This window comes from Vulpes vulpes, chromosome 4 (genome assembly GCF_048418805.1).
Source record: "Vulpes vulpes isolate BD-2025 chromosome 4, VulVul3, whole genome shotgun sequence".
NCBI classification, from domain to species: Eukaryota; Metazoa; Chordata; class Mammalia; order Carnivora; family Canidae; genus Vulpes; species Vulpes vulpes.
In genome coordinates, this window is record NC_132783.1 from 53,794,406 (window position 1) to 53,820,110 (window position 25,705).

At 39.9% G+C, this 25,705-nt stretch overlaps 1 protein-coding gene and 1 pseudogene across 18 annotated transcripts in view; one reads left to right on the forward strand and one right to left on the reverse strand.

The window, feature by feature from the left end:
* The window catches only part of HERC3 (HECT and RLD domain containing E3 ubiquitin protein ligase 3), a 114,060-nt gene that overhangs the window by 80,659 nt on the left and 7,696 nt on the right, over window positions 1-25,705 (reverse strand). For 11 of the 18 annotated variants that reach the window (XM_025998096.2, XM_072754933.1, XM_072754934.1 and 8 more), the window contains one exon: window positions 18,993-19,261. In XM_025998096.2, coding sequence (XP_025853881.1) covers window positions 18,993-19,218 — 226 coding nt within the window. In that variant the 5' untranslated portion in view covers window positions 19,219-19,261. Of the gene's footprint in view, window positions 1-7,342; window positions 7,475-18,992; window positions 19,262-25,705 lie in introns of all 18 variants that reach the window. The other 7 variants (XM_072754940.1, XM_072754938.1, XM_072754941.1 and 4 more) reach the window with 3 other exon arrangements.
* On the forward strand, window positions 2,718-3,011 carry LOC112919649 (cyclin-dependent kinases regulatory subunit 2 pseudogene; annotated as a pseudogene).

A 25,705-nucleotide genomic window follows, 5' to 3' on the forward strand; every position in this document is an offset into this window, starting at 1 on the left:
ATACAACACCCAGTGCTCATGACACATGAGCTCATGAGCTTATGACAAGTGCTCTCCCTAATACCCATCCCCCACCTCCCTCCATCAACCCTGTTTGTTCTCTATCATTAAGAGTCTCTTATGAAAAAAAAAAAAAAAGAGTCTCTTATGGTTTGTGCCCCCTCTCATTTTTTTCCTCCTCCCATGTGTTAATCTGTTGTTTCCTAAATTCCACGAGTGAAATCATATATTGTCTTTGACTTATTTCACCTAGCATTATACACTAGCTCCACCCTTGTCATTGCAAATGGCAAGATTTCATTCTCTTTGATGGCTGAGTAATACTCTGTGTGTGTGTGTGTGTATCACTTCTTTATCCACTGATTAGTCAATGGACATTTGGGCTCTCTCCATAGTTCGGCTATTGTTGATAATGCTGTTATAAACATCTGGGTGCATGTATCCCTTTGAATCTATATGTTTGTATCCTTTGGATAAATATGTAGTAGTACAATTACTGGGTTGTAGGGTAGTTCTATTTTTAACTTTTTGAGGAACCTCCAGGCTGTTCTCGAAAGTGACTGCACCAGTTTGCATTCCCATCAGCAGTACAAGAGGGTTCCTCTCTCTCTGCATCCTTGCCAATACTTGTTTCCTGTGTTTTGAATTTTAGCCATTCTAATAGGTGTGAGGTGGTATCTCATCATGATTTTGATTTGTATTTCCCTGATAAGTGATGTTGAACATCCTTCCATGTGTCTCTTAGCCATCTGGATGTCTTCTTTTGAAAAATGTCCATTCATGTCTTCTGCCCACTTCTTAACTGGATTATTTGGTTTGGGGGTATTGAGTTTCATAAGTTTTTTTTATACATTTTGGATACTAACCCTTTATCAGATCTGTCATTTGCAAATATCTTCTCCCATTCTGTAGGTTGCCTTTTAGTTTTGTTGACTGTTTCCTTCACTCTGTAGAGGTGTGGTTGTTTTTTTTTTTTTAAGATTTTATTAATTTATTTGAGAGAGCGAGCACGTGCGTGGGGGTAGCAGGGGAGAGGCAGAGGGAGAAGCAGACTCCCCACTGAGCTAGGAACTCAACTCAGGGCTCAGTCCCAGGACCCCAAGATCATGACCTGAGCCAAATGAAGATGTTTAACCATCTGGGCCACTCAGGCTCCCCTGTGCAGAATGTTTTATCATGATGCTCTCACAATAATATATGTTTGCTTTTGTTTCCCTGGCCTCCAGCAACGTGTTTAGTAAGACACTGCTGCATTTTCCTCTGGATTTTGGTGGATTCATTTCACATTTAGGTCTTTCATCCATTTTGAATTCATTTTTGTGTATGGTGTGAGGAAATGGTCCAGTTTCATTCTTCTGCATTGTTGCTGTCCAGTTTTCCCAACACCATTTGAAGAGGCTATCAAATAAAATATGATTCTGCATTCAAGTTCCCTCTAACTGAAGAAGAAAACAGGGCCTATAAACTGATGTTATAGCACACCGTAATGAAAGGGGCATGTGCAGTCTACTAAAGGCAGCCCATGTGACAGGCATCTAATCCAGCCTATGCATGGGGGAGAGAGAGTTAAAGGAGGCTTCTTGGAAGAGGGAACATCCCAGGTGTGCCCTGAGTGATAAACTGCCAGTTATTAATTCACCCACCTACCCATCTATCCACCATGATTGAAAAATCTCTAACAGAAGACAGACTATTATAGTGAGGGAAATCCAATGACAAAATTTGCACAGCATATTATGAAGACAAAGGATGAATCATCAAATCAGCCTGAAAGGGCCTAGAGACAGCTTCATCAGAGTCAATATTCAGAAGGGAGTCTTTTCTGAATACATACATCTGGCTCCATCCTAGCCCTTGAATCAGCAAATTTAGGAAGATCACATGCTTTCTGGTTTTTTTAATTGTCCAACTGATTCTAATATTAAGAAATATTGCATTAAAAAGTCTTCATGACACTGGATTTGGCATTTGGATTTCTTGGCTATGACACCAAAGGCACAGGCAAAGAAAAGAAAGATGATTTGGACTTCGTGAGAATTCAAAAAAATTTTATGCATCAAAAGACACTTTCAATAGAGTCAAAAGGCAACCCAAGAACAGGGAAATATGTTGCAATTTGCATATCTGATAAGAAAATAAGATTAAAAAAAAAAGAAGAGAGAGAATAAGATCCAGAATATATAGAAAACTCCTAAAACTTAACAAAAAGACAACCCAATTCAAAATGTAGAAAGGACTTGAAAACACATTTCTCCAAAGAAGATACTTAAGTGGCCCATAAGCACATGAAAGGATGCTCAATATCATTAATCATTAGAGAAATGCAAACCAAAATTATAGTAATATACCACCTCACACCCATTAAGATGGCTACTATCAGAAAAACAGAAAATAACAAGTGTTGATGAGGATGGGGAGAAATCAGAGCCCCTGTGCACTGTTGATGGGAACGTAAAATGGTACAGCCCCTGGGGAAAACAGTATGATGCTTCCTCAAAAGATTAAAGATAGAATTACTATATGATACAGCAATTCTACTTCTGGGTAGAAAAGAACTGAAAATAGGGTCTCAAAAAAGTATCTGCACATTCGTGTTCTTAGAAGTATTATTCACAATAGCAAATACATGGAAGCAACCAAAATGTCCATTGACAGGTTGATTGCAGTTGAGTCGTTGCCTCGGCCTGACCTGGACATTGAGGCCCACAGTGCTGGCTCTTTGTACACTGTCACTCCTGCCAACCCGCAGGATGACCCACAAGCAGATCTACTACTCAGACAAGTACTTCGATGAGCACTACAAGTACTGGCATGTCATGTTACCCAGAGAACTTTCCAAATAAGTACTGAAAACCCATCTGATGTCTGAAGAGGAGTGGAGACTTATGTCCAACAGAGTCTAGGCTGTGTTCATTACATGATTCATGAGCCAGAACCACATTTTCTTCTCTTTAGATGACCTCTTCCAAAAGAGCAACAAAAATGAAGTATAACTGGGGATTGTCAATTAAATGTTTTTCAAATTTAATGTATATGTGTATAGAAGGTAGTATTCAGTGAATACTTAAAAAAATGTACAAATTGTTAATCCATACCTGTGCATCAGCTGTATTCTTCACAGCAACAGAGCTCAGTTAAATGCAACTGCACGTAGGTTATTGTAAGGTGTTCAAGATGAATTTCTTCTCTTAATATAAGTGCCTGTTTGACTTTGCCTGTTACTTTTTAAAATAAGGTTTGTTTGTATGTTGCATTAAAAAAATGTCCATTGACAGATGAAGGAATAACAAAATGCAGTACATCACAGTATGCAACATTATTCAGGCTTAAAAAAGAAGGAACTCTGACACATGTTACAACATGGATAAAACTTGAGGCAATTATGCTAACTGAAATAAGACAATCACAAAAAGACATATATTGTATGATTCCACTTGTATAAAGTAGTTTAGAGCAGTCAAAATCAGAAAGCAGAATTGTGGCTGCCAGAGGCCTGGGGGAAGAGGGACATGGGGCATTACTGTGTCAGTTTTACAAGATGAAAAAAGAGTGTTAGAGGCATATGGTGTGAATGGTAGCACATTTTAAATGTATTTAATACTACTGAACCGTACCCTGAAAATTGGTTAGGAGTGAATTTTGTGCATTTTGCCACACAAAACACTGCATCAATTCTGAACTTGTTAAATACATGGAGCACCCATTATATCAATAATGCTAAAATTTCTAGCACTTGTTCCCTGCTTTCTACATACCAAGGACTCTTTGAAGTACTTGATATGCTTTCTCTCACTTAATCTTCACAATAACCCTGAGGTAGGCACTCTTATGGACAGATCTGATTTTCTAAAAAAAAATGTCTCAGACCCTCATACTCTGCTAACAAGAATGCAAAAACGGTACAACCACTGTGGAAAGTAGTGTGCAGTTCTTAGAAAGTTAAACCCGGTTACACTATGACCCAACAATTCCACTCCTAGGTATATACCCAAGAGAAATGAAAACATATATCCACACAAAAACTTGTATACAAATGTCCATAGCAGCATTATTAATAATATCCTAAAAGACCATCTACTGACCAAGTACACACAAAATGTGGTATATCAATACAATGAAATATTTGGCAACAAAAAGGAGTGAAATAGAAGCTATAAATTTTAAAAACATGCTAAATTAAAATCAGCAAGTCACAGAAGACCACATACTTATGATTTCATTTACATAAAGTATCCAGAATGGGCTACTCTATAAAGACAAAAAGATGAGCGGTTGCCCACAGCCAGTGGTTGGAGAATGGGAGAAGAGCTGGATGACAGCTAACGTTAAGAGGTCTCTTTTGGGGTGAGGAAAATGTTCTAAAATTGATCACGGTGATGGGTGCATAACTGTGAATATACTAAAAAACCGCCAAATTACATACCTTACATGGGTAAACAGCATGGTACATGAATTATACCTAATAAAGCTATTATTAAAAATAAAGAGGTCTCAGGGGGAAGAATAGGTACAAACTAAGTCAGCAGCTGTCACTGCAATGCAAGTGTAATTACCTACCACAGAAACAATCATATGGGTTCTCATTCTGGAATACTTACAGCTTTAAGATACAAAAGAAACTCAACACATACTTGGGTAAAGAAACTAAGACATATAGGATGTCAACACTCAATATACTTGGGTCCTCTGCACCAATAATATTTAGTTGACCTCTGAATAACATAGGTTTGAACTGCATGGGTCCACTTACATGTGGATTTTTCTTTTTTACAAATACAGTATGATACTATAAATGTATTTTTTTCTTCCTTATGATTCTCTTGACATTTCTTTTTCTCTAGGTTTCCTCTTTATTCTAAGAATACAGTATAGAATACATATGACATACAAAACATGTGTTAATCGACAGTTTATGTTATCAGCAAGGCTTCCAGTCAACCACAGGCTATTAGTAGTCAAGTTATAAGGAAGGCAAAGGTTATACACAAATTTGAGACAGCACAGGGGTCAGTACCAAACTCCTGTGTTGTTCATGAGTCTACTGTAATTCCAACTCATTTCATAAATACTTCCCAAAAACAAATCAGGCAAATCTCCTGGAGTGCAGGCAGTATTTCTTGGAGTACCTTTCTTTCTCAGTTTCACACCTGTAGAAATGGAGATCACTACAGGCCAACAAGCAAATGCCTGACTGCTGAAGCTTACATAAGCCTGTCTAGAAATAAATTCCACATAAGAGTGACAGGAAGGAAAAATCAAAGGGATGTAAAATTTCTTTGATAAAGTTTTGGCTTGACTTTTTTTTTTCAGGGAACTGCAATGAACTTTCTTGATTTCAGGAATATTTGATACACATTATACACAACATAATGACTCAATATTTGTACATATTGTGAAATGATCACAATAAGTCTAGTTAATATCCATCACCATACCTAGTTACAATTTTTTTCTTGTTATGAGAGCTTTTAAGATTTACTCTCTTAAAAAAAAAAAAAAAAAAAGATTTACTCTCTTAGCAACTTTCAAATACACAGTATTGTTACTGAAGGCTGTACTTACATATGCCAAACACTATTTTAGGTATTGGGAAATAGAAAACAGCCCCAAAGCTCATGGAGCTTAAATAAAAGAGAGACCAGATAGAATGCAGTATAACAGATATGCCAAAACTATGAAGAAAAATAAGCAATGAAGAGAAACAGGAGGTCTAGGACCAAGTAAGGGGAGAAATTCAAAGGACAGTGAAGTGAGGGAGATGGGTTCAGGGATGGCTTCAAGGTTTTTGACCTGAGAGCTGGAACTGCCATATACAAATATAAAGAAAACAAGGTGGAGAACAGGTTTAGGGGAAAAAATCAGGTTTGGCTTGGGATGTTAAATTTAAGATGCCAATTACACATCCAAGTGAAGATCTTAAATGGACACCAAGTTTGAAATTCAGTTAAAATGAGGCTGGAAATAATTTATGAGTCATCAGTATAAAGATGGTACCCAAAGCTTTAACTTGTGACTATCCATCGTATTTATTCAACCTCTTCCCTAGAGTATGAGCAAGCTATTTCCATTACCTTGCCACTGAAAACACTGCTGCAGTAAGCATCCTTAGAAGTATTTTCTTCTGCTATATAATAACACTTTTATTTGTGTAAGGAAGCTTAAAAATAGAACTGCTTATTCAAAAGGTATAACCATTTTAAATTTTACTAACCACAGTTGATTTACAAAAAGACTGCAGTAGCCCACACTGCCTCAATCAGCACATGGCTGTTCCCATTTTCCAAAACCAGTGAGCAGTTGGATATTACTAACTGAAATTTTTTGCCAATCAAATGGATGAATAAAATGGTATCTCATTTTAATCTTCATTTCACTGAACATATTTGCATATATTCATTTGCTGTTTACAAGTGCTCCTCTGTAAAATGCCCATTTTATTACAGGGTTGCTTATCTTTTCCTTATCAACTTAAAGATGCTTTGCTATATTTGAGATATGAAACCTTTATCTGGTAATTCGTGACACTATTTCTCCCAACTTAGACTCATCTTTTGTTTTTTTTGCCTTAGATCACAAAAAAATTAAAAATCTGCCAATCACTTCCTTTATGGCTTCTGGACCACCTGTCTCACTTTAGAATCCCCAAGGTTCTAAATGCATTCCTCTAATTTTTTTTTTTTTTTTGTAGTTTTACTTTTTACATTTATGTCCTTCATACATCTGGAAGTTACTTTTGAATATGGAATGAGCTAGATGGTCTAGGTCTATCTTTGCAGATAAAGAGTCAACTCTATCAATTTCACTTATTAAGTACACCATCCTTTCCCACTGAAATACTATGGGATCATATGCCCAAGTCACCTGGGCAGCCATGCAATCTTGACCAGAAATAAATTCTGCACACAAGTGTAAAGAAAGTCAAAGCACCCTAGTCCTTAATATAAATATACAAACTACACAAAACAGAGACAAAATTCAGAGTCATAAATTCCATAAAGAAAGAGAACAACAGAAGTGTAAGAAGAGGGGAGCCTGGGTGGCTCAGTGACTGATCATCTGCCTTTGGCTCAGGTCGTGATCCTGGGGTCTTGGAATGGAGTCCCACATCAGGCTCCCTGCAGGGAGTCTGCTTCTCCCTCTGCCTATGCCTCTGCCTCCTCTGTGTGTCTCTGATGAATAAATAAATAAAATCTTTACCGAGGGGGGGAAAAAAAGGAAGCAAAAGAAGACCAATGGCTTCTTCTTGATTTGTGGCTCTGGCCTGATCATGATGACAACTGGAGAGTAGGCACTTAAACTACAACAAAGAAAAGAATTCATTTCTCTTTAATTCTTTGATTACCTCCAGTCTTTCCTGTCACAGAGCTTTTAGTGGTTGGTTTCATCCACATGCACTGAAGCCTGAAGCTCCCCAACTGGACACACGAGGGTCAGTCCCAAGAAGGTCTCTAGAAAGCTCTGTTTGGCTGGAACACTGCAAAAGTTAATGGTTCATTTTAACTGTGGACAAACTTTAAATAGTGTTTTTCTGACCCAAAATAACTCCATCAAGGCAGTTAAATGGTAATTCATAAAGTGATGTAACAAAGGGATGGGGAATGATGAGATGGATTAAGAGTTTGGTTTTTTTCTTGAGCTCATAAAATGACAAGGAAAAGAAATTCCATGGGTCCAGTGACCCTACCTATTCCTGGGTGAAGTGTACAGGCACTCTCCCCCCCCCCCCCATTCAACCCATGCAGCTGATACAACCCATGCGTGTGTGTGTGTGTGCACGTGTGCATGTGTGTGTGTAACAGAGACGAGAAGTCAGGATAGAGAGAAGGAGAGAAATATTGCTCATTGCTCTCTGGGGGCCTGGCCTACCACTTCCTACTCCTAATTACATTGTGTCAATTTAGAAATATAAAAAGTAGCTATTTATAAAACCTTTATAAAGGCTATAAATGAGTCCTCCTCCATATAAGAGGGTAGCCCATCCTTTATGACAAGCTAGAATAGTAAAGAAAGGATACAGGCATCCAGTCAATTTGTATTATATGCCACAACCAAAAGGAGAGCATAAAATAGCCGGAGTATATATACCCATATATTGTTCACCACCAATGTCTCTACAGTGCAAATATGAAATGCATTCACCAAAACTTCTGTGCTTCAGTGAAGAACAAAGAACAGAAAGATAGGTAAAGCGTGAGCTAACACTCATAAAGACATCTCAAAAAACTTCCAACTTCTCAAACAGGACTAGCTGGTTTGGGGTATCTCTATTATATACCACCTCACAGTAAACAAAAACATTCCATAATTACCTCAGCCTACTTTCCTCCATATGAAGAAAAAAGCATTTAACTTGTGCCTCCTGGTGAGCTCAGCATGACTGCTATCTCTGCTCTTCTAGCTTTCCTTTCTCTTCTCCTGGTTGCCAATATTCTTACTTCCAGCTGGGCTTGGAGGAGAACCTGCATGGCCCATCAAGCAGCCTTCACCTTCTTAAAGGAAACCAGGGCACTTGCATCCAAGGCATAATGCACCACCACCCCCCTCCCCCCCTCCCCGTTTCTGCACTATTTTGATTCTGTGCCCCACAGCCTCTGAGCACAGGCAGAATGGAGAACTTGCTGTCTCATTCAGCACATCTATTTAACCATGATCATACAGCACTAGGCTGATTCCAAATCAATCAATGAAAAATTTTTTTCACAGTATAAAGTGTATTGACCACGAATCTATGCAAAATGGGAAACAGGTTCTTTAAATTGTTAAGAACTCTCTGCAAGCTCTCATTAACAAGACTTGTAAAGAGGGGGAAAAAAAGAGCCCTAAATTGGTGCCGCTGCACCAAAATGGTATGGAAGCACCTCAAAAAATAAAAAACAGAAACTTCATTCATTTCACTTGTGGGTATTTACCCAAAGAAAGCAAAAACACCTAATTAGAAAAGCTATAAGCACACCTCTATGTACTGCAGCATTATTTATGATAGCCGAGTTATGGAAGCAACCCAAGCGTCTGTCCATATATAAATGGGTAAAGAAGATGTGGCATATATGCAGACAGTAAAATACTACTCAGATGTAAGAATGAGATCTTGCCATTTGTGACAACATGAATGGACCTAGAGAGTATTACACTAAGTGAAAGAAATCAGAAAAAGACAAATACCATATAATTTCACTTATATGAGGAATCTAAAAGCCAAATGAATAAACAAGCAAAAAAAAAAAAAAAAAACACAGAAACAGACCCATAAATACAGACAACTGGTGGCTGCCAGAGGGAAGGGGGAGTGAGCAAAATGGGAGAAGCAGAGTAGGAGGTGTTGGCTTCCAGTTACAGAATGAATAAGTCACAGGGATGAAAAGTACAGCACAGGAAATATAGTCAACTGTTAGTGCAATAGCATTAAGGAAAAACAAAAAGAGCCTTATATGATGCTCTTCCTAGCAATATGAATAACCCCAAACAGTTGACAGCTGAAATGCTATTGTGACTAAACCTCATGGAAAGTTCTCAGACACTCTCAAATTTTAATGAGGTAAATCATAGTCCTTTGAAAGTCTGAGTCCACTGCAAATGTTTTCATTTCAAGAGCTGATAGAGTATCAAAGGAGAAAAATATCACAAGAAAGAAAATTAAACTTTCCATATAACAGGCTAATTCTGGCATCTAAAAAAACCCCAGCATAGTGGCAAAGCAGACCCTTGCTGGTAAAGCACTTGGGGATAAATGTAGGCTCTAAATCAGGCTCAAAAAATCTTACAACCACATCAGTGAGCTAGAGAATCAGTAAGGAGCATAAATCTTTCCATCACTACAAAATTCCACTCCCATCCATCTACCATTGCCTTATACATAAACTCATACCCACACATTCTGTTTTTTTTTTTTAAAGCCTATCAGTGGAAGGTATTTATATCAATCATATTAACAAATGGATATTCATAGTCACCTGGAAATTTACTTACAGCTGGGGAAAGGTGTGGTGGTAAGGACTGGGAAGTATTGTAAAGGGTATATTTTAATGTTTGCTTCATGATTTTAAATTTGACAGTATTTTTTTTTTTTTTTATGATAGTCACAGAGAGAGAGAGAGGCAGAGACATAGGCAGAGGGAGAAGCAGGCTCCATGCACCGGGAGCCCGACATGGGATTCGATCCCGGGTCTCCAGGATCGCGCCCTGGGCCAAAGGCAGGTGCCAAACCGCTGCGCTACCCAGGGATCCCAAATTTGACAGTTAAATGCAGGAGAATCACTAATAAATGAATGCCTGATTCATGGCCCAAGTGATACTACTTGCTAAAGACACTATTCTCAGACATTCATGATCTTTGCAGACTTTCTAAAAATGGGTTAAACTGATAAAGGTTACTGAGCTGAAGTAGCCATGTCTACTGTAGCTCCCTTTAGAGAAGCTCTGCTGTGTGATACTAAATCCAATGTTAGTTGGAAACACTGTTAGTTGTGAAGCCTCATAAATGGAAATATTGACCATTTAAGTCACTCTTTTATCCTCCGTCCTTAAAATTCTGTGATCTTCTTAAACAAACATCACTCTGATCTTTGTTGATATAAGTTCAGGAACCTCCCAGAACCCATACAGAGCACAGGCAAAGTGACAAAATAGTAAAACCTATGAGACATGTATTTATTTACCACATTTCCTACCCTATGTGCCTACCACACTGTGCCTAGCACTTAAATACAAAGATACAAATTCTTAAGAAATACACCATTCTGGGGGATCCCTGGGTGGCTCAGCGGTTTAGCGCCTGCCTTTGGCAAAGGGCGCGATCCTGGAGTCCCGGGATGGAGTCCCGCGATGGCGTCCCGCGTTGGGCTCCCGGCATGGAGCCTGCTTCTCCCTCTGCCTGTGTCTCTGCCTCTCTCTAGGTCCATCATGAATAAATAAATAAAATCTTTAAAAAAAAAAAAAAAAGAAATACACCATTCCATATCATATATTAATAAACACTACAAAATCATTGCCTCATAATGGTAGCCTTCAGTTTTGTTCGAGGTCAATGTGAAGGTGCTGGTGTTGATTTCATGAAATAACTATAGGTTATAACATGGAGCAATAATAAGACCCTATGATTCCACCTTAAAGCATCAAAGACCCTAGACTGCAAACAATAGGAAATCGGCCTTGTGGAAGATGCTCTGTGTTGCTTCCCCATTAGCCATCACCTACTTTCTCCTTGCACTAGAACCCTTTAACCCTAAAGGTGGGACCCCAGTCCTAGGGGATGAGCCTTGAACTATGCCAAACAGGTATTTCCTATTTCACTTACTCAGGCACACCAGTGACTGGTCTATGATAGGCACGAAACCCAGGCCCGGCCAGTGAGGCAAAGGAAGATGTGGTAGAGGGGGTTCCTAGGCAAGATTTTCCCCATTCTTGAAAGGTAACACAAAAGGAATCTCCCCTTCCTGTCTGCCTTTGAATACAGCTTTGTGAGAATGTGATGCCTGGAACTGTGGCAGTCACCTGGTGACCATGAAGGGACAAGCCCAAGGAAAAAAGACAACAAAGTGAAGATGGCCAAACAGACAGATGGCAAGCACCTGCATGCTTGATGGTGTCCTTATGCTGATTTAACCAATCCTAGAACGCTCTATAAAGAGATCTTAAGATCTCTTTTACTTATTGTTCCCGTAGAATTTAGCTTAGTACTCTGTTACCTGCAGCTGAAAGCATCCTAACACATGCCCATTTAAATAAAAATTAAAAAAGCAGGGATCAGACCGGTTAAGACTCCAAAATGATTTCTTCTTAAAAAAACAAACAAACAAACAAACAAAAAAATGATTTCTTCTTAAGCAACTGCAAAATGCAGAAAGGAAAACCACTTAGCTTCTTTCAGGTCATTTAGATCCCTGCTCAAAAGATTCACCCCCATCAAAGCTAACAAGAAGCCTAAAGTAATGACACACAGATATTCAGGTGGGCTCAGCATAAATTGATTGTACTCTATTTTCTGGACCTGTGGCAAGATCAAATCACCTGGCTAACTGTTGCCAAACAGTTCCAATCCTGTAGGAGCATCATACAGTAGCCCTTCCTGTACTATAATGTCCACAGTGGCCTAATTCACTCCACTTCCCTTTGTAATTTTGCACCAGAATGCTGGAGGCAATGTTAACCATAGCACACAGAGAAGATATATCTATCTTCTGTCCGTATGTGGATAACTCATTTTTACAGAGTGCCCAATATATATATGCAAGGTATTTTTTGGGGGACCAATAAGGTAAAAGACCCCAAGAAACTGAAAATAAAGAGTATCTTTAAAAGTCTAAATGTAAGAACTGGCATAATGTGTGAAGCCGCTCTTAACAATCCTAGCTTATAGCATCTCCCTACCCTGTATGCACACACAGACCATTCATCAAATTCTACAGTGTTAAGGGAACCTACAAAAATGATCAAAGTACTTACTTTTGTGTATATATATATGTAATGAATTTATTAATTTAATATGCTGGAATAGTAAGATCAAAAAAATTGTAACGGAAGATGTTAACGTATAATACTACTGGGCCAGGCATTATTCTAAACACCTGAGATAAACTCATTAAATCCTCGTGAAAATCCTAATATGTAGATATTATTATCCACATTTTACTACTAAGAAAACTGGGACACAGAGGTTAAGCAACTTTCCCAGAATCACACAACCAGTGAGTGGCAAAACAAGGATTACAATACAGGAAATCTGGCTCCAGAGTCCATGCTCTTATTCATTATACTGTCTCCATAATTAGCTAATATTCCAAATTAAAACCATTCACCATAACAATTTCAACTGCTCTGAGTCATTTAATAATTGTAATAGAAATTGCAATACATGTCTTAAAATGAGTGAAAAACAAATCCAAAATCCACAATGATAGGAGACCATATATATCTGCTGGAGAGTTACCAAAGATTTCAACATTTCATGCTATGAAAGGGTATTTACTCAGATTCCGGTAGATCCTAAAGAACTGTAAAATACCAGTTGAATACACATACACCATCCAGACTGGTAAATTCCTTAAAAACATTCTACCTATCTTACATCTATCAAGACCACAGGTCACCAAGGTATAAAAAAGAGAGATCATCAAAATGGCAAAATTGTTACTGCAACACAGAAATTCAAAAGTAAAGGGTATCGCTTATCGGCCTTTTGGCTAAGATCAAGTGCAAAAGTAAAGGGTGGACTTACCCACTAATATCACGGAAAATCCCAGGAGAATGACACCATTCCCAAAGCTACCCCTTCTCTGAACCGCTAGATTTCACTCCTCCCACAACCTCACAAACCTAAGATAAACTTGAACTTTCTATGTGTGTGGTTGTAAAAGATGGCATTTGTTAGAAATCTGAATGTAGCACTGTTGGTAATCTGACTCAGACCTGACTCTTCACTACAACTCTTATTTTGACACACTTAGAACCCTGATCACTTGCTCAGCAAATGAAGTAGATTATGTAATCTTTAAAGGAACAACAGGAACACATCTAACATTCCCACCTAGCCTGTTAACTCCCAGAGGGTAGGATCTACATGAAATGCACTGTGTTCTGACAGTAACTATAACAAATGAGGAACCTGGTAGTCTAGTCACTCAGTAAACATCTGCTGAATCAATGACTGAATGATAAGAAGTAAATAATTCAAGGAAATAAAGGGACAGAGAATAAGAGGCAAATTGCAAGGAAAATAAGATCTATCAACCTGAGAAATGAATTATCATGTGTGTTTTTTCCCCCAGATTATCTGGCACTCAAAAGAGCGTAACTCAAAAGGCTGGCAATCATCTGATGGTTTTAAAGATGAAAAGGGAATTAATTGTTTCTCCATAACTTTAATCAAAACACGTTGAGTATATCTGGCATTTAACCAGTAAATTAAAGAATAGAAGCTTCTTGGTGGCCAAATTTATATCCTTTTTGTTTCTTTTGTATGCAATGAGCAGAAATTAAAAGTAAACAAGAAAACCAGTAAGAGAATAAAATTCTACTGTGCCTTTCCAAGCAACCTGAGGCAAAAAGATGTCCATCAACAAAATTCTAGGATTACTAAAACCAAACTGTCAGCACCCAAGCAAAACTGAAACTCAATTCCCTTTCCTGTTCTCCTTTACATATATATATATGCCTGGGATATATATATATATATATATGCCTGGGATAATACTGACCTATTTTATAGAACTATCATGAGGATTAATCAGCTTAAAAATGTCAAGCTCCTCCAGAGGAAGAGAGATTATAATACCTATATAACCACTTCTACAATTAACAAATGACCTGAGTCTCCTGTATCATGATGCAAAACACCGTTAGTTACTTAAAAGTAACATGGTAAATTTTTAAGTCACAAATAACACCTCACATTAAAGAATATGCTTAGGGCACCTGGGTGGCTCAGTCAGTTAAGTGTCTGCCTTTGGCTGAGGTCATGATCCTGGGGTCCTGGGATCAAGCCCTGCATCAGGCTCCCTGCTCAGTTAGGAGCCTGCTTCTCCCTCCGCTTGTGCACACTCTCCCTCTCTCTCTGTGTCAAATAAATAATAAAATTTTTTAAATCTTCAAAAAATTTTAAAATAAAGAATATGCTCATTAATAACATTTTCTACAACTTTCAAGTATCTTTAAAGAAAGTAGGTTGAGTACCGACAGGAAAAAGTAACTTTTGATGAACCACCTCAGAAAATAAAATCATTAAATAACAGTGGCTCCTGAGCTCCAGGTCTCTGAACAGAAAGTTGTCCGCTCAGCTAAAAAGAATTCACCACATGCCATAGGGTTTGATTACTACTGCTGTCACCATCATCAGAAAGGGTTTTGCAGCCTCCTAAGCCACCTGCCACTCCTAATGAGGAAGGGATGGGGCTCCTAACAGTGCAATGCTGAGATCTGAACATTTCTGCCTTTTATATCAGAGTTACGCCCATAGAAACATGCACTTCAGTAATAGGAAGTCATTACAGGATGTCTTCTATTTCCTTTTAGCTCAGCTAGTTTGCTCTTCCCCAAAAGCTGATTAACATGACAGAGTTACCGTGTCCTTCAGACGCCCGAGAGGAACTTGATAAGCTAGCTGAAAGTGTTACTTCTACCAGGGTTAGCAGCAACCATAGCTCTGGGAATCGATGCTTTTGAGATATTCTGCTTTATAAACCTCATTTATCAAACAGCGGGAGAGCTGTTACATATGGTGATGGGCATTATGGAAATGCTTAGGTTGAATACAAAATGTGAATGTAAATTGGATTAAATTACCTGCAAAAAAGAGAAACTAACTCAGGAGGAAGTAAAAGGAACCAATCATAGATATGAATCAAACAGGGCTGCACAGAAATGTTAAGAGTCTGCTTATAAATGGTTACCCTTGAGGTTTCCTATGAAAAGGTTTCCTGGAATGTCAATGAAGAATTTTAAAAATTTAACACAGTGAAGTTAGATTAAATAATTGCACCTACCACAGTCCTTGCCTACTCAAAATAGGAAGAAAGGTTAAAAGAGGTTTACATAAATTCAGACAACCCTAATAACACAAGGATTAGCTGATGCTAAAATCCCAATATGAAAAATCAGAGTATGCATGAGGAAAGGAGACTGCTGAAGAATACAGTGCTGACAATGTGGCTGGATGGGAATAAAAGAAGCAGAGTAAACTAAGGTAAAATTCTTGAATTTTTTTTCCTATGGGCAACTAGTTTCTATTTTAGTTTAACAAAATATTTTAAGATGTGCTTAATGTTCAGTTATAGTTTAGGTACTTTACTTAAAAAATCATATTTTGGAAAAATACTCATGCTTTATTAAAAAAAGGAAAAAATTAAAAATAAAAAAAAATTAAAAGGAGAGGAGGCACACAGGTCTTCCTATATAATGTAGTTTTGTAACTCTAGATCTTCAAAAATTATGAGATGAATTCCTGGGCAAAAACATGAGGAAATTAGTAATAATCCTACAATGCCCTCACCACTGAAACTAACACTGATTTTGGGGAAGATTTGGTAAAGTTGATAATTACAATGTGATGGGGAGAATGAAAGAGAGAAAAGTCATATGGGAGAGTAATATGCAAAAGTTAGAACCAGTACTTTTATTTTTAAAAGCTGGACACTGAGTTTAGGTGGGACTTTGATATTCTGTCCATAAAAAAAAAAAAAAAAATGCTTCTGGCAGTCATAGGACTCCTTTCCTTTGGACAAAGCACAAATGAGTCAGAGACACACCTCAGCTAGAAGCCCAGGCTACCCAACACGCTGGGAAAATATCCCCATCACACACAGAGACATGCACAAAGTTGGTCACATAAGGGCAGTACAAAGAAGAGAAATGAGAGTACCTCACGAACAGCAAAAGTAATGGGTAACTATTAGATGTTCTCAACGAAGAAAAAAAGAAACCTTTCATAATAATTGTGGAGTGCTTTATAGCACTGCTATGTCAAAGGTATAGGATTCCTCCAAAAAAATGAATGTGTGTACCTTGCAACCATGCCAGTTAGAGACAAAGTAAATAAACTGATCAACTGGCAGGACAGACTCATGGCACACGTTCTAACAGAAGACTCTCATCCCGTTGCATCCCCTACCTCCTCGTTTCCACCTTTCCCTCACTCTTTTTAATCCCTCATAAGACAAAGTTTTTTGGTCTGGCCAATGATGTCAACCTAAAATCACAAACCTGCCTACTGCCCCCAGAAGCATCCTGAGAAAGTGGTCTTTTTCTCAAGTCCCACCCAGCCCCCAAAACAGCACAGGGTGCGGGGTAGCATTCCTGGGAGCTAGAGCCAGCACATCTCACAAAAACAGGGTCTGTCACTGACATTCCACACACACACCCCCCACCCCGCCACCATTCCTAGCTGCTCTCCAGGTCACAGTTCTCAATAAACACATGTAGAAAACAAGCTCATTCTTTTTCCCACTCATTAAAAATAAACCCAAACGGTCCCCAATTTAGAACACATCTACCAATGAAAAAAAGTTAAAGAGAGGGAGGTGCCCACCCACATAATCTTTCCATTCAAAGAGACACTATTTCACAGCTGCTATGGAGTTTATAATTAACAGACAAGCTTAACCAACAACAGAAATTTCTGGAATCTACTGTAATTTACACTAGGGCCTTGCTTATTACAAATTTAGATTACAAACACAGGCTGGATTCTATGATTGAATCCAAAAGCCTTCTTGATACACCTCTAGCTCAAGTCTCTTGTTATCAGTCGTCAGCCTTGCCTACAGGGAGTGGCTGCAGGCTGAGGCGTTGGCCTGACCCAATGTGCAGGCAGAAGCAATGACTGACTGCTCCTGCTCACTCATTCCTAGAGCCCATAAACCACCCACCACTCGCTCCACGGAGCTGTCAGGAGGCTCCACTGGAACAATGTCACATTGCACTGAGATGCGTTCACCATGGTGCCTCCCACAGGTCTTTGCTCTGGCTGGACTGCAAGCTTTCTGTTTCCTTTCTCATCTGCCACCCCAGGTTGAATCCTCTCACCCCAGGTTCTAAGACATAGATGGGGAGTGGGAGGTGGGACTGAAGGGCAGGCGACCATGGAAGGCAGAGTAAAAGAGCAGACAGACAAGAAGGTGAGAGCAGGGCAGCCTTCACAGGCCACAAGGTAGCTTTGCGAGTAGTCTTTACCATTTGAATCTATTGCATCAAGAGCTACACTACAATAGAAAGTCTCTCTCTCTCTCTCTCTCTCTCTCTTTTTTAAAAGATTTTATTTATTCATGAGAGACACAAAGAGAGAGAGAGAGAGAGAGAGAGAGGCAGAGACACAAGCAGAGGGAGAAGCAGGCTCCATGCAGGGAGCCCAACGTGGGACTCGATCTCGGGTCTCCAGGATCAGGCCCTGGGCTGAAGGCGGTGCTAAACCCCTGAGCCACCCGGGCTGCCCTGGAAGTCTCTTTTTTACAGGAAAGGGAACTGAGGCTCAGAAATACAGTCATAGACAGGTAATGCCTCACTAGGACTCACCCTAACTGTGAATTCACCCTAACTGTGTTGTCTCCGCCGTCCTGGAAAGATCTCCTTTCACCCTACACCACCAGCCTTGCCACACTACTCAACATTCCCTGAACAACGACTGTGCCCTGATACTTATACCTTTAAAAATAAACAATCACAGGGTACACTCAGGTGTGTGCAATAAGCTGAGTGTTCCTGCCACATTCATACACATACACACTTGCTGAAGTCCTACTCATCCTTCCTACTTGACCCCCAAAGGCAGAATGAATCCCCTCCCCCAGGTGCCTCCAGCATATTCTTCAACTTACTTCACACATCCTTCCACAGGGGTTCTCTGAAGCCGTATCATCACTACCTCCCTCTCATCTAGTTCTTCGAACCTGGCACAGTGCTTAGCCTAAAATGCTAAACACAACCATGCTGCCAAAATTGACAAATGAACACCCAATGAGGAGGAAAAATTAGGTGAACATGCTTCCGATATTGACTGCATGAGGATTACAAATCCAAAAAGCGATCATAATATCTTAGCATTCAATTACTGGGGAAAATCGATTTCTCTTAACTCTAAACTAACTAGTCAACCTCCCTCCCTTGGCCAGTAATATTACATATGTTAACTAATAAGACGAAAAATGAAAGTCTGGTTTTCTGACAAAAGATTTGAACTGGGGCACATGGGTGACTCAGTGGTTGAGGTCATGATCCCAGGGTCCTAGGATCAAGTACCATCAGGCTACCGGCAGGGAGCCTGCTTCTCCCTCTGCCTGTGTCTCTGCCTCTCTCTCTGTGTGTGTGTGTCTCTCATGAATAAATAAATAAAATCTTAAAAAAAAAAAAAAAAAAAAAAGACTTGAACTGAACACGTAAGTTCCAAAGAGTAGAGGATCCCTGCACCAGGCCAAAGCCTCTCAAAAGATATAAACATTCTGTGAGATCATCTCCAACCAGCTTTCCCTCTTTCTCACCAACCATGGAAGCAGACTAGGTATACTCACCTGGCTTATTTCCTTCTCTTTCATGGCCCAGCTGCCCCTTGGTGTTCAAACCACATGTGTAAACTTCCCCATCCTCCAGTAGGAACACGGAGTGGTTCCCTCCACATGCCACTTCCTTGACACTTCTATCAGATATGAATCCACACACCTGTGGCTCAGCCACAATCCCTTGCAGGTTGGTGCTGATCCCAGGTTGGCCCAGAGACCAATATCCCCAACATAACATTGTTCTTTATCCTTCAGGGAGTCATGTAGCCTAGAAGAGAGTTCTGTAAAAAAGGTTAAAAAAAAAAAAAGGTCAGAGAAAATCACTTTTAAGTAATAATCAATTGAAAAAACAACATTCCCCTTAATATTCTTCAGATAATCTGCATCTCAAAATAATACATATTAATATCATTGAAAATATTTATAATGATGCTATTTGTATATTTTAGTAAGAGTTTAAATTTTTTTTAATTTTAAAATATTTTATTGGAATCCTTTTAATAAAAACAGGTATTCATGTTAAATAAGTCTAATTGGTCTGAAAGTATTTAAGCATCTCAAAATTTCTGGGCAGTTTCTTTCCTCCAGTAAGTTGACAGCTGCTCACATAGGTTAATGCAGGGAAATTAGATGGAAGTTCCTAGGATCTGCCCAACACCAACCAGATAGGAGGTATCCTCTGCATGAACAAAACCCTTGATTGAAGGGTAACAGCGGCAGAAATCTTCAAACACCCTGGTGGCGCTGCAGATCAGCCTGCGAGGACCAGGGGTCTGGGAGGACACCAAAGGTCAGCGGAGGGGGGGCAACGGCAGCCGAATGCCCCCTTCCCACCCTGGGCTGGGTCAGCTCCCAAAGGCATGTCACGGGCACATTAGAAACTCTAGTCTGTAAGGGCAGCTCATCCTGCTCAACCCGAGGCTGCCGTCCCCTCACCCAGCAGGGCCCCGGTATAGGAGAGCAGGCGCCGCCCCAAGCCGCCACAGCACCACCACATGATGCCAGCCGAACCAACCACCACGCAAAGAGGAGTTTAAAATATTTTAAAACAAATTTTGTTGGGCAGCCCGGGTGGCTCAGTGGTTTAGTGCCGCCTTCAGCCCAAGGCGCGATCCTGGAGACCCGGGATTGAGTCCCACATCGGACTCCCTGCATGGAGCCTGCTTCTCCTTCTGCCTGTGTCTCTGCCTCTCTCTCTCTGTCTCTCATGAATAAATAAATAAAATTTCAAAAAAGACAAATTTTGTTTGTATAAATGAACAGTAAACACAGACAGAATGCAAGTTTTATATCGAGTACAGGAGACTCACTAAAACAATCTTTGCAAACCATTATGGCAGCAAGATTCTGGAAATTATCCTTATAACTTCATCTTGTCCTTTCTCCTTGCACCTTTTGAGTTTTCTGATTTCATGTTTTAAATTTTTTTGAAATAATTAACTCTTTTAGGTAGCCTACTGTTAGCACAGATAGTAAATAATTCACCACTTCAGACAAAAATGCAAAGTGGGGGAAAAATGTTATCTTCTCTGCCATTTCTTCTTACACACCCTTCTGGCTCAGTCAAGCTTCACTTCCTACCTAAAAGCCTCTCGGGATCATTCCAGGCACAATTAGCCTGCATGCCTCTGACACGTCTAGTATATTGCTTTGACTGGAGACTTCCTCTGTATCTTATAACTTAACTTCTCAGCCAGATTTTAACTGCCTCAAATAGGGACCACAGTATAACATATCTCTTTGATTTAGCAGCTACTCAATCAACTTTTGGCTGATTACTGCTGACTCCAGTCCAAAGTTTCACTACCTTTTAGAATTTATGCTTCCCTTTCATAAAAACAGAAACAAAATCTCATCACTCTCCACCAGTTCACACTCACTAGGATGGCTATAATCAGAAAGGACAGCTAATAACAAATGTTTGTGGGGATGAGGAGAAGTAGGAGTCTTCCACACTGCTGGTGGAAATAAAAATGTGCAGGTCCTTTGGAAAACATTCTGGCACTTCGTCAAAAGGCTAAATATATAGCTACCGTATGATCTGGCAATTTCACTCCTACGTATATATCCAAGAGAACCGCAAATATACGTCCACACAAAAACTTGAACCAATGGGGGCCTGGGTGGCTCAGTCAGTTAAGCATCTGCATTTGGCTCAGGTCATGATCTCAGGGTCCTGGGATGGAGCCCTGCATCCAGCTCCCTGCTCAGTGGGAAGCCTGCTTCTCCCTCTGTCCCTCCTCCCTGCTCGTGCTCTGTCTCTCAAATAAATAAAATCTTAAAAAAATTGTACATGAATGTTCACAGCAACATTACTTGTAATACCAAAAGGCAGAAATAAACCCAAATACCCATCAATTGAATTGATAAACAAATGTATTTTGTTAGAGTATTTCTATACAATCGAATATTATCTGGCTACCTGTGATAATGTTATTTTATTCTTTCTGGAAAGGCATGGAAAACCCAAAATAAAATATAAAACTGAATCTCAAAATGCTTTCTTAACCAAAAAGTTCTGTTTCTTCCCAAGATTATTTCTTGTCTAGACTCTAGAACTAAAAGGACATTAAGCTTAACTGTTATTCTTTGAGTTAATTATAAAATGCAAAGTGGAGCAGGGGGCATAGGATACACATTTTAAAAGACCAGCAGGGATGCCTGGGTGGCTCAGCGGTTGAGCCTCTGCCTTTGGCTCAGGGCATGATCCCAGGGATGGAGTCCCACATAAGACTTCCTGCATGAAGCCTTCTTCTCCCTCTGCCTGTGTCTCTCATGAATAAATAAATAAAATCTTAAAAAAAAAAAAAAAAAAGACCAGCAAACTCACATGATCTTTTCATAAGATTTCCCTACTAACTTTTTTCATCATTTGTAATGTTTCATACATTTCTTACCCCATCTACCAATAATTACGTAAGCAGCATCACAGAGCTTACTATACAAGTCATTATGCTAACGAACATTTTATATCATTATCTCATTTCATCTTCACAACAACCTTGTGCCATAAGTACTACTTTTAGCTTCATTTTCAGATAAAGCGAACCTCAGAGACTGAGAAGCATGCCCAAGGTCACACAGCTAGGAGTCAGAACCAGGCTATGAATCTAGGCCTGGTGCCAAGGTCCACGGTCTTACTCACTGAGCTATGCTGCCACCCAAGCAGATTTACAGGTCACCAATAGAAGAACACAAAAATTACTTGCGGAATAACTAATTGTAGTCAGTATACAATACAGGATGCCCTGCAAAGTTGAAAATAAAGTTGCCCTCTGAGGGTGAAACTAATCAGAATTAAGAGATGATGGGTGAGATTAGGCAGCTGTAGCATTAAGCCATTCCCTTAACCAGCCAAGTACAACAGTGTGTCTAAAAATATGACATCAAGAAGCTATGATTGTATGTCTGCAAAAAGATCTATAAACAACGCTCACAGCAGCTTTATTCATACTAAACAAAAATGGCAACAACCCAAATGTCCATCAACAGGAGGCTGTATAAACAGACTGCAGTATATTCATACAAGGAACACTACTCATCAATAAACCGGGGGGGCAGGGGGCATGGCTGAAATGTATTTAGTATAAGAGAAAGCTGCAACTCAATGTGTCCCAATATTTCTGAATAATAAAGTTGAGTTTGAAAAAAATTCCTCAAGGGTGTTATCAACTGCTCTTTTATCGATGTCCCGAAGTCCCTCTTCATATAGTAACAAACTCGCCCCTCTCTTGCACAAGGGTGAACATGACCCTGGCCAAGGGAATCAAAGAATAGCCCCCAAGCCATACACATAACCCCGACTAAGCCAGTCAGAGAGGGTCACCCCTAAGCTACAAGACATGACCCACAGCAAACCAATCAGAGAACGTTCGTTCCCTAAGCCATTGTGATTGGTTCAAGGATAGGTTCACACTCCCAATGGGGCCAGAGTCCTTCCCCATGAAGCTGACTAGATAGAGCTCTGCCTTTTGCCTTTGAAGGATAACTGAGACTGCTGGAAGCTCTGTTTCCTGCCACATGAGGGTACCTGTAAGCCATTATAACTCTCCTAGTCACAGAGTTTCAAAGACAAGGGACAGAAAGAGCTCCAAGAGTGTTGCTTAGCTGGGGATCTTTTCTTGCCTGGTGCCAGCACCCACCTTCACTTTTTCTAACTGCATTATTTGTGGGCTCCATACATGTGAATTTACTCACTCACTAAAATGTATGTGTACCCCAAGGGCAATACCTGGAGCATCTCTGCAGTCATTCTCAGACAGAAGCAGAGAGGTGAAACTTTTGAGTCACCCTACATGCAGGTTCCCAGCAAAAGTCAAACAAGTGGACATTCTGCCTTCTTGTAATTCAATTCTCATACTGTAAATAAGGGGACTTTCTGCAGTCTATTTAGTGCCACACTTTTCAGATTTTTATCATTTTTGTTGATGATTTTTGTTATTTAAAATGCCCCAAGGGGCGCCTGGATGGCTCAGTGGTTGAGTGGTTGCTTTTGGCTCAGGCCTTGATCTCGGGGTTCCAGGGTCCTGGGATCGAGTCCCACATCGGGCTCCCTGCAGGGAGCCTGCTTCTCCCCCTGCCTTGTGTCTCTGCCTCTCTTTCTGTGTCTCTCATGAATAAACAAATAAAATATTTAAAAAAATAAAATAAAATGCCCCCCAAGCACAGTGCTGGTCCTGTCCAGTGTTAAGTACAAGAAGGCTGTGCTGTGCCTCACAGAGAAAATACATGTGTTAGATGAACTTCACTCACCCATGAGTTATAGGACTGTTAGCTGTGAGTTCAATGTCAATAAATCAATAGGGTATATCTTAAGGAAGAAGAAATTCACTGATCTACACATGTAGCAGCTGTGGCAAGTGCTCAAATAGCATCTACAGTGCGTAATGAAGCTACAGAAAAGATGGAGAAGTAGTTGAATCTGTGGATTCACGAGATGATTATGGTCTGTAGTGGACAGCACTGCTGGAAGGCATAGCCAAAGAAACATGCTGTCGCATTACTGAGGATCAGAAAAATGTTGAAAATTCTCTTGACTAGTGTTTTGTCATAAAGAAATATTGTATATGATTAATCACTTGTAAAAAGTATATATTAAAATTTTTAAGATTTTATTTATTTATTCATGAGAGACAGAGAGAGAGAGGCAGAGACACAGGCAGAGGGAGAAGCAGGCTCCATGTAGGGAGCCTAATGTGGGACTCGATCCCAGATCTTTAGGATCAGGCCCTGGGCGGAAGGCGGCACTAAACAGCTGAGCCACCTGGGCTGCCCTAAATTAGGTGTCTAAACAGAAACACACATAAACACACACAGAACGAGGTTATACACCGATTGGCTAAGCAGAGACTCTCAGCAGGAACCTAAGCCTGTATCTCAATAGGAGCAGTAGCTAACTCAGTGTTTGCAACAACTTTACAGAACATAACTACCATGAATAATGAAAATCAACTGTATATAGCCTAAGTCTCCCTTTTCTGTTTATTTAAGATGGTTCAAATTGTATTGGTCACTTGAAATTTTAAAGAAGTCCTGACTGACATTATTAATTACGTTATTAATAATAACAGCAGGTAAGATTTAATTTGAGCTTTCTCTGAGTCTGGCACTTTTTCTATGTGCTTCACAGATATCAACTCATTTAATCTTCTATGAGGCAGGTGCTGCTATTATCATGTCTAATTTATAGATTAAAAAAAGTGGAACTGGGACACCCGGGTGGCTCAGTGGTTGAACGTCTGTTTGGCTCAGGGTGTGATCCCTGGTCCGGGGATTGAGTCCCATATCGGACTCCCTGTGAGAAGCCTGCCTCTCCCTCTGCCTAGGTCTCTGCCCCTCTCTCTGTGTCTCTCATAAATAAATAAAATCTTGAAAAAAAAAAAAAAAGTGGAACTTAAAAAAAGAAGGATAAAAGAAAAGAAAGAGATAATGAGACAGAGAATGAAAGGGCTTGGGGATCCCTGGGTGGCGCAGCGGTTTGGCGCCTGCCTTTGGCCCAGGGCGCGATCCTGGAGACCCGGGATCGAATCCCACATCGGCTCCCGGTGCATGGAGCCTGCTTCTCCCTCTGCCTGTGTCTCTGCCTCTCTCTCTCTCTCTCTCTGTGACTATCATAAATAAATAAAAAAATTAAAAAAAAAAAAAAAGAATGAAAGGGCTTAACTAAATCACACAACTAGGTAATAGCAGAGTTTGGCTTTAGGCCCAAAGTCTGTGCTCATGACCACTATGCCATATAATAAGGAACCTATAAAACGGATAGCCAAAGGGTCAGAACTCCCCAATGTCTCCAGCACTGCCCAGGAAGAACGGGTACCATTACAGTCAACCTGTGAAATGCTAAGTAATCACGGCCCAATAGTGGTGGTGGGTAGGTCAGACTCCATAATATTAGTCATTAAATTCACCCAGCCACTTGCCTTGCTTATATTCCATGATTAACAAGCAACCTTAAATAACTTGGTTTCCAAGGTAGCTTCTACGGGGAAAGAACACCATGACCAGCTGACCCAAATGTCCCAGCCTTCCTGGCATTTCTATTGCTCATTATTAATTTGGCATCCAGGATGTATTAGCTTCTTGTAAGTTTGTTTAGCATGAGTCAGTCCTTGAGAGTCAGCCGAACTCTGGGTGCTCTGGCCAACAGCAAGCCTGAGTAAGCAGCCTGATGTACGGCCTCATCCTGATTTAACTACCATTCATTTCCAAAAATACAAATAGAACTA